This window comes from Psittacula echo (assembly GCF_963264785.1).
Source record: "Psittacula echo genome assembly, chromosome: 2".
Taxonomy (NCBI): domain Eukaryota; kingdom Metazoa; phylum Chordata; class Aves; order Psittaciformes; family Psittacidae; genus Psittacula; species Psittacula echo.
Window position 1 is genome coordinate 157588614 of NC_137737.1, and position 8712 is coordinate 157597325.

General features: G+C 53.6%; 1 protein-coding gene across 2 annotated transcripts; it reads right to left on the minus strand.

Moving 5' to 3' along the window:
• Window positions 1-498: 498 nt before the first annotated feature.
• On the minus strand, window positions 499-8366 carry PTP4A3 (protein tyrosine phosphatase 4A3; the record flags this gene model as incomplete). 2 transcript variants are annotated; one of them, XM_080611410.1, is made up of 5 exons in its annotated part: window positions 7713-8366; window positions 5983-6075; window positions 2114-2244; window positions 1372-1446; window positions 499-616 (listed from the first exon to the last, which is right to left on the minus strand). In XM_080611410.1, the coding sequence occupies exons 1-5, from the start codon at window positions 7815-7817 to the stop codon at window positions 499-501; spliced, it is 522 nt and encodes a 173-aa protein (XP_080467536.1). In that variant the 5' UTR covers window positions 7818-8366. The 2 variants fall into 2 exon arrangements, with proteins under 2 accessions (XP_080467536.1, XP_080467537.1); XM_080611411.1 differs by lacking the exon at window positions 1372-1446.
• Between the last annotated feature and the right edge of the window lie 346 nt (window positions 8367-8712).

Consider the following 8712-nt stretch of genomic DNA (forward strand, 5'->3'; position numbering starts at 1 on the left):
GAGGCCATTGTGCCATCCCCACCTCTGTCCCTGCTGCTGCAGCCCTTATTTATAGGGAAGAGGTGGGAAAGGGTTTTGATGGGGGTGCTCCAGCACTCCTGCTCCCCATCCCTTCTCAGCTGGCACCGTCCTGCCTGCATCACCCCAAACCAAGCACCCGTCGCTCATCCCTCTAAGTGCAACGGGAAGGGAAAGGGAGGAGGAGGAAGGCGATGAAGAACCATCATGAGCTCACTGCTAATACCAAGAAACAAAGGGCAGCGCTGCCTTCCCTCCTTGAGCTATAGCTGGAGAGAGCAGCCCTTTTCAGGGGTCCAAGATGATGGTGCTGTGGGTGCTGGCACATGTTGGTGGTGCTCCATGTACCCCCTTACCCCAGCCCTGGCAGTGGGGCAGCGTATGGGGATGCGCAGGGCTGGGTGAGGAGGTGAAGGGGTTGGGATGTGTGTGAGCGCCCGGGTGTCTGTGTGCACGGGTTTTGGCAAGAGGTCATTGAGGTTACATGATGCAGCATTTGTTCTTGTGGTTATGAGGGTCCTTAAATCGGAGTCTCTGCTTTGGTCGGTATTTTTCCAAGTACGTCAGCTGCTTGCTGTTGATGGCTCCTCTGCGCTTCCTGTGGGGACAGAGAGGTCAGCACAGTCAGTGGGGTGGCAGGAGATCCCCCCCATCCCAAACCCACCCTGCTGGGTGCTGAACTCCCCTGTCTGGAGCGGGAATGGATTTCGGAAGCTGTGGCCATGTGCATCCTCCAGGGATGGAGACAGGGACTGACCCCATCTTGCTCATCTGCCCTCTGAGTCTCAGGGTATGGAGAACTGGGAAGGAAAACTGGGGTAGCTGCCAGAAGCAGGGGGCAAAGACCCTCAGGGATGCTCCCAGCTGCTGCTACAGCTTCTTGATGCAAAGGTGCTTGATGACAGCACCTCCCTTTTCCTCCCCCAAAGAACTGTGATGCCAGGTTACATCAGCACATAGGCTGCAAAGCTGCCCGGTGGAAAAGGACCTGGGGGTGCTGACTGATGGAGCTGAACATGAGCAGCTTGTGTCCAGGCAGCCAAGAAGGCAAAGAGCACCCTGGCCTGTATCAGCACCAGTGCGGCAGCAGGGCCAGGGCAGTGACTGTGCCCCTGCACTGGGCACTGGTGAGACTCCACCTTAAATTCAATGTTCAATTCTGGGCCCCTCACTACAGGAGAGACATTGAGGTTGGACTTGATGATCTTAAAGGTCTTTTCCAACCCAGCTGATGCTATGATTCTATGAAAAGCAACCCAGCACTCTGAAAAGCCCCTTGGGCACTCCAGATCTCTCCATTGCCTCGGAGAAGGGCTGCTTTCTCCCCTGACACCGAAACACCACTTGACTTACTGTCGGATGAACTGGATGGCATCTTCATACTTCATCCCGCTCTCGATCAAGGCCAGTGCGACGAGGACAGGAGCACTGAAAGGCAACGGCAGTGGTGGTCACTCCCCAGCCATGCAGCTCAGAGGGTGACATCCCATCCTGGCACAAGGGGACATGCTGTGGGCTGTAATAGTGGCGCTATGGGCAGTGGTGGCTTTCTGTTCATCACTTCTCGCCATTCGTCTGCAAGCAATGGCCCAAGGAGCATTTTGGGATAACGGGGCAGCTGTTTGCTCCTTGTCTAGTGAGCAGGAGGACTTTGGAGGCAAATCTGCCGGAAATATGGATGCAAATACACATGCAAACCCTGACTTATAGCAGGGGGAGTAACATAATGCAGCACCTCTCAAAAAGCATCAGTTCCCTGTTGGAGCAGGAGGCATTTTGCAAGTATTTCCATGATGAGCTCTTAGCAAAAGGAGAACAGCAATGGCAAACAAGGAACAAAGGAACACAGGGCAATGGCAGGGCAGCACCAAGCCACCCGGGTCTACCCCAGCGCCCAGGAGCTGGCCATAGGAAGTGCAAGGAGAAGCACAGGCAGCAAACCCTGCCATCAGCACCTACTCCCACTAAGGTTTTACTGCATGCAAAACCCCTGCTCCAAGGGGGACTAGGGAAGGGAAGGAGGGGAGTGGACATGGCTTTCCCTCTCCTCCTTTCATGCGGAGGGTGCAATATGGGGTGCTGGGCTCTGACTTACCGCCCCAGGCCGGCCACGCAGTGCACGGCCACGCAGCAGCCGGGGTCTTCGCAGAACTTGGTCTTCAACAAGTTGAGCCAATCTTCCACTATCTTGGTGGGAGGAGGTGCTCCATCATCAAACGGCCAATCCTGCAGGGAGCGGGGAAGAGTCAGGGAAGAGAGAAATGCTCTTAAGGCCGTGGATTAAAACTCAGGGATTGCTTTTCACTCAGGGCGATGCTGTTCGATGCCTTTCAAGCCTAGGTCTGGGGTCCTCCCACTTCCTATGGACAGGTTCAGCCTCCAGGAGTGCCTACAGGATCTGTGACATGGTCCCCATGTCCTCCTGCCTACGCAGACCAGGGTGGCCACTGGCTGCCTCCTTCCCATTCAGTGACCACTCTGAGCTTTGGGAGCCACTGAGCCACTTTGTAGGAATTTGGGTGACATGGTTTGATGTGAGGCGTTCCTGCCCATGGCAGGGGGTTGGAACTGGGTGATTTTAAGGTCCTTTCCAATCCAAACCATTCTATGATTCTATCAGTATTTGAGCAAAGGTGGTTTGGAGATGGCTGAAATCTCAGGGTCTGATGCTGTGCTGAAATTCAGCATCTGCAACAAATGGAAGGGACAATGAACGAACAACTCCTGAAAGGATGCTCTGGGGATCCCCCAACACAGCCCTATACAGAAATGAAGGGAGACTCCTCCAAATAGGGCCATTTAAACAGCGTCCTTCAGGAAAGGCTCTTAAGGGGCAAAAACAAAACCCATTTTCTCTTGAGCTTCATCCTCAAGCGGTATGGACTCAGTATCTACAATAATGTGGGTAAAATGGGTGTTGCATTAAGCATCCCCAGCCTTGGGCTCTGCTATGGAGGAAAAGGGTTCCCCTCCTTGCAGTGACTGCTGCAGCATTTTGGGGAAAGAATGGTCTCACCCCATGGGCACTGGCAGCCAGTTGAGGCTGCAAAGCTCTCCCAGAATGTGGATATCTCTCCCCAAATGGATCTGGAAGGAGGAGCATGGCCATGGGTTATGCAGCAGTGGGAAAGAGGGACACAGGCAGGGCAGCATCACTTGGGAGTGTACGCAGTATGGTGAGCCCCAGTGGGAGGGAAGCACGGGCCATAATCCTCGTGTTTGAGCAGTGGGTCACTAAGCTGCGGTCATCCTGGGGGTCAGATGGCAAAAGAAGCTGCTTTACTTAAGTGTTTGAACAGGTAATGTGATTGCACTTGGGCTGTGCTAGGAAAGGAGCACACTGGGCTTCAAGGTATCCTAATGCTTGAGCCAGCCCACCCTGCACCGCCTGTGGCCTGCCCTGCAAGAACATCTCCTTTCCACAGCACCCAGAAAGTACCGCTTCAGCCATGAGTTCAGGTCACTGGGCTCACAGCAGGGATGCCACTGATACCACACACTATCAAATCACAGAATGGTTTGGGTTGGAATAGACCTCAAAGCTCATCCAGTTCCAGCCCCTTGCCACGGGCAGGGACCCCTTCCACTAGAGCAGGTTGCTCCAAGCCCCTGTGTCCAACCTAGCCTTGAACACTGCCAGGGATGGGGCAGCCACAGCTTCTCTGGGCACCCTGTGCCAGCTCCTCATCACTGATAACAAATTTCTTCCTTATATCCAATCTAAACCTACCCTCTCAGTTCAAATTCGTTGCCCCTTGTCCTGTCCCTACAGGCCCTGCTAAAAACTCTTATCTCCATCTTTCCTGTAAGCCCTCTTTCTATGCTGAAAGGCTGCAATGAGATCTCTCTGGAACCTTCTTGTCTCCAGGCTGAACAGCCCCAGCTCTCTCAGCCTTTCCTCATAGCAGAGGTGTTAAAGCCCTCTGATCATTTCTGTCCTCCGGTCCTCCTACAGCAGGTCCATGATTTCCCTGTGCTGAGGACCCCAGAGCTGAACGCAGTACTTCAGGTGGATTAGTACATGGGGAGAATCACCCTCCTTTACCTGCTGGTCACGCTCCTGTCAATGCTGCTCCAGATACAGTTGGCTTTATGGGCTGTGAGCGCACACTGCTGGCTCACATCCCATTTTTCATGCATCAGTACCCCCAAATCCCTCTCTGCAGGGCTGCTCTCAATGTATTTATCACCCAGTCCCCACTGATACCAGGGCTGTCCTGGCCCAGGTACAGAACCTTGCACTTGGCCTTGTTGAATTTCATGAGGTTCACACAGAGGTTCCCTCTTCCAGCGTGTCCAGGTCCCTTTGGATGGCATCCCTTCCCTCTAGAGTATCAACCACACCATTCAGCTTGGTGTCATCTGCAAACTTGCTGAGGGTGCACTCAATCCCATTGTCTGTGTCACTGATGAGGATATCAAGCACTACTGGTATATCCATCCTGCACCATAAACCTTCCTACAGTGAAACCCGTGCAATATTAGTCCTCCTACAGACTTTCTGCACCATCTCTGACCTGCTGGAAGTGTTGCCAAGCAGATGTTCATGGCATGGACCACCTGCATCTGGCACAACTTGGTAACTGCCATCAGCTCTAGAGATTGCTTGGGATCCCCTGTGGCACACAGAGGAGCCAAAAGCAGAGGAGGTGTCCAAAACACCCATGGAGCATACCCAGGATGGGACCACTGTACGTGTGGGCACTGTGGCTGTGGATGCTGGCACCCAGGCACACTACCACCAGACTCACACCTCAACTAACCTGTGTCTGTTCCCCAAAGAAAGCGGTAGGATATATAGATGTAGTGTATATATTTGATGTATGTAGAGATATCTATCTATCTGCATAGGTACATCTATCCATAGATATATAGGATATAGATACCTCTCTATATAACTCATATAGTTTCTATATATAGAAAGTTATAGAAATACATATAGAAGCTATATAGTTTCCATAGTGTCTTATACAGTTTCTGTATCTAGGATATTGACATCTCCCTATCAAAAAATATCCTAGATATAGATCTCTCTATATATAGATATTTACAGAGGTATGCATAGCCTAGATAGAGAAACGGAGACTGGAGGGCTCCAGGATAAAAGGCAGAATTTGGTGTGTAAGTGAGCAGATATGATATCCTACATACAGGTTCCATATGTAGGATACAGATATCTTTCTCTGTAAGATACACCCTACAGAGACATTTATATCGGAAGAGTTATGCATCTGAAGGAACTCTATCTAGAGAGACATAGGATCTACTATCTACATCCCAGAGGACCTAGGATATAGCTAGCAATCTCTGTAGGATATACACTATACAGAGAGGGCTATAGAGAGAGGGCCTGCGCACAGAGGACCACCCCAGGAGACATGAGGCACTTCCAAGCCCTTCCCTAAATGAGCAAAGCCTCCCTTTCCAGCTGGAGCTGCGCTCCTTGGCAGGGCAATCACGCCTGACATCATCTCCAATTACTTATCAGCCGGGATGCAGCCCAGGCAGCTGCCTGCTCTGCCTCTTTGCCTTTCCCTGCTTGCTGCCTGCTGCCTTTCATCCCCATGGGCTGCACCGGCTGCTGGAAGAGCAAAAAGCCCACACACCCCACCCGGGGTAAGACAACACTGCGGGTAACAGGAACCGTGCGCAGCTTCCACGTGGGATCAGGCGCTCTCACCCCCTGGATGCTTTAGAGCCCAAACGACAGGCAGGGGAGGCAGCTGCCGACTCAAGCACATGAGTCACAGTTTCGGTGTGTGGGCAGCGCTTGCTTTTTCTATAGCACCAGCCCCATCTCAGAGCTCATCTGCGTTGCCCCGAGGATGAATTTGGGCTTCAAACCCTCCTCCTGGGTAAGCGCGATGCTGCTTTGGTCTATGTGACATGCAGGGTGTTGGCAGACAGGAGGGATGGGGGTATTTAAAAGCAACCCACCCTGCACCTATCCTGCTGCCCACCTACCATGACGGTGATGCCATCCTTCTCCAGGGGGGTCTTGTCATAGGTCACTTCGCACACTCGCACAACCGTGGTGGCACCGTATTTCTTCAGGTCCTTGGGAGGGAAGGAGAAAGAAGGGTCTAAAAACCCTGCCGGTTGCACCGCGGTTAACCCAAACACATCCAAAACCCTGCTATCACCACAGGACCACCATAGTCCCTAATACAACAGCACCGTGCCCCATCTCTGGACACTAAGCAACACCCCGCCGCGGTCCATCCAGCCTGGGAAACACGAGGAAACATGAAATCTCAGGGCACCAAATCCATGCAGGATCTTCATTCAGCCCCTTCACAACTCCTTGGAGTCATGCGCGCCAACAGGGCCATCTATTTGTAAGCCCTGACAGCCACACCACCAAGGCCTTTACACGGCATGCAAAGAAACATCCTTGGTACGGGCTCAAGTCCCGCAGAAGAGAAATCACTTGTGCCCGTGGAGGTGGCAGCTCCTGCTGCAGAATGCATGGAGGTGGCTGGGGGGGTTCTAGTGCATCCCACCAACTACACTCGGCATCTTGCACACTGCTCAGGGGCTCCTTCTCATCCTCGCTGCCATATCCCATCATCATTCCAACACACTGCAGGCTGGGGCGTGGGATTTGGGCTGCTTCCAGCCTGGCTTGTCACCCGCTGCGAGGATTGCCCCTGGATTACGTGCCGGCACACCGGCCTCGCCAGGCACATGTGAGATCATCCCCTTCAGTGATCCATCTCCTCCATTCCCCACATGCATTTGCCAAAGCCCCACATGCTCGGCAGCTCAGCCTAAAATCCAGCAGGCTGGAGGGAAGGGAATTTCCCCCCATTCCCACTGGTGGTGTCCCCATTGCCTTGTGCATGGTGTGCAGGGGATGTGGTGGCTGTCCCCAAACTGCAGCCACCTTCCTGTGGCTCTTTGAGCTGGTGGTGCTCACATGTGGGGTTTTTGGGTGTGCATTGAGGGGGTTTCCTTGAACTCAGAGGATGCCACTGGTGCCAGCACGCTGGACCTCAACGTGGCTTAGGTCTAAGGCAAAAATCCTTCACCAGGCACATGTGCAGCCTCAGGTCCCCCTGGCAATACACAGCATTCCAAAAGGACTCCTCATGAGCAGAAGCTGCTTGTGCTGGCTTGACTGAGCCTGCAGGACACGGTGTTTCCTCCAGGCATTGATAAGGAGAGCAAGTTGAAGCCTTTTACCTTGGACCATGGATACGCATTCTCTATTTCCTACCTAGCTCCCTGCTGCAGTCAGTGCTTCCAGGCAGGGCACCATAGCTGGCTCATGCAGCACTGAGCCCTCCAGCTCCTTCTAAACCACCCAACACACTCTGGGCATTGAAAGACATTGAGATATTTGGGATGAGAAGTCCTTATTGAGGTGCCGGGAGATGCAGAGGAGGTTGTGAGCATCCTCATGCATCATAGCAAAGCCCCTTGATGGGCTGTGGTGGAGCTGGCAGGGGATGCAGCAGGAATGGGGAAACTACTTCACCTCTACCACATCTAAACACCCCACTTGGGGTCCTCCAAAAGATCCTACCACCAGTGGCGACTGGACCCACCACCCTGGGATGCTACCAGAGTCCATGGTACCAAAGGGGATGTGCCGCTGCCTCATCCTACACAGGGCTGATCTCAACATCGGCTTTTAGCCCCAAAATACACAGCAGGGCCCCCGTCCCCCACTTCCATCCTCCTCTCCTTACCTCCAAGAAGGTGTTGAGCGTGGCATTGGTGGGGTTGTGTGTGATGAGGAACCTCATGTTTTTGTAGCAGACCTCCACCGGCGCAGGGCGGTTCATCCGAGCCATGCTGGGACAGGAGGAGGGTGAGGTGATGCTGATGGTGGTGGGGGCAAAAAACCCAAGAGAAAGCGTGGCGTGGAGGGGGGAACAAAAAAGCCCCAATGACCCCTCTGCACTTCAAAAATAACCCCAAAACAGGATCGAGAACTCAATATACAGACGTTGTGCAAATAATCCCAGCTCTTGGGAGCGCGCCGGCTTCCTCAGCAACAGCGCAAGCTCCCCGGGGTGGGAAGGGGGGAAAAGCCAGACGGGCAAAAAATAATATTAATGATAATAATAATAATAATTAAAAAAAAAAAACCCCAAAACCAAACCAAAACCAAGAATCCCTTTGCTGTAGTGTCGGCGTCCTCGGTGCGTGTGCGACGGTGAGCGGCTGCCGCGCGCTCCCGGGCGCTCTAGAAAGGCCTCTGCATATGGGGGGTGTTGGAGGTGGCGGGAGGGTGACCCCCGTCACGTTACCCCATCGGGGTATGTGGAGTACTTGGGGGTGGCACGGGGGGCCGGGAGCCTACGGGGCGGCGTCGGCGGCGTCCGGCAGCGGCGCCTCGCTGGGGCGATCCATGCACAGGAGCCTTGAATGGTTGAGTCGGAGGGTCGGGAGGCTGGGCGAGACGAGGCGAGGCGGCCGGGCGCTGCTTTATGGGGCGAGCTGGTGGGGGCTGCGGGGCTCAGAGCTGCTCCTCAGCACCTCCATAAATCCCAGCGGACAGCGAGGCTGTAAGGGAGGGAAACGTGATGGTGAGGGTGTTCTTCTTCCCAGGCTTGCTCTAAGAATCCCATCACTGGTATGCGAGGGGATACAGTGACTTCAAATGTACCAGCACCCGCATCCCACATGAGCATCCCTGAGCATCCTCATCTTTGCTGAAGTCTATAGATTATAAAGTGAGATGGT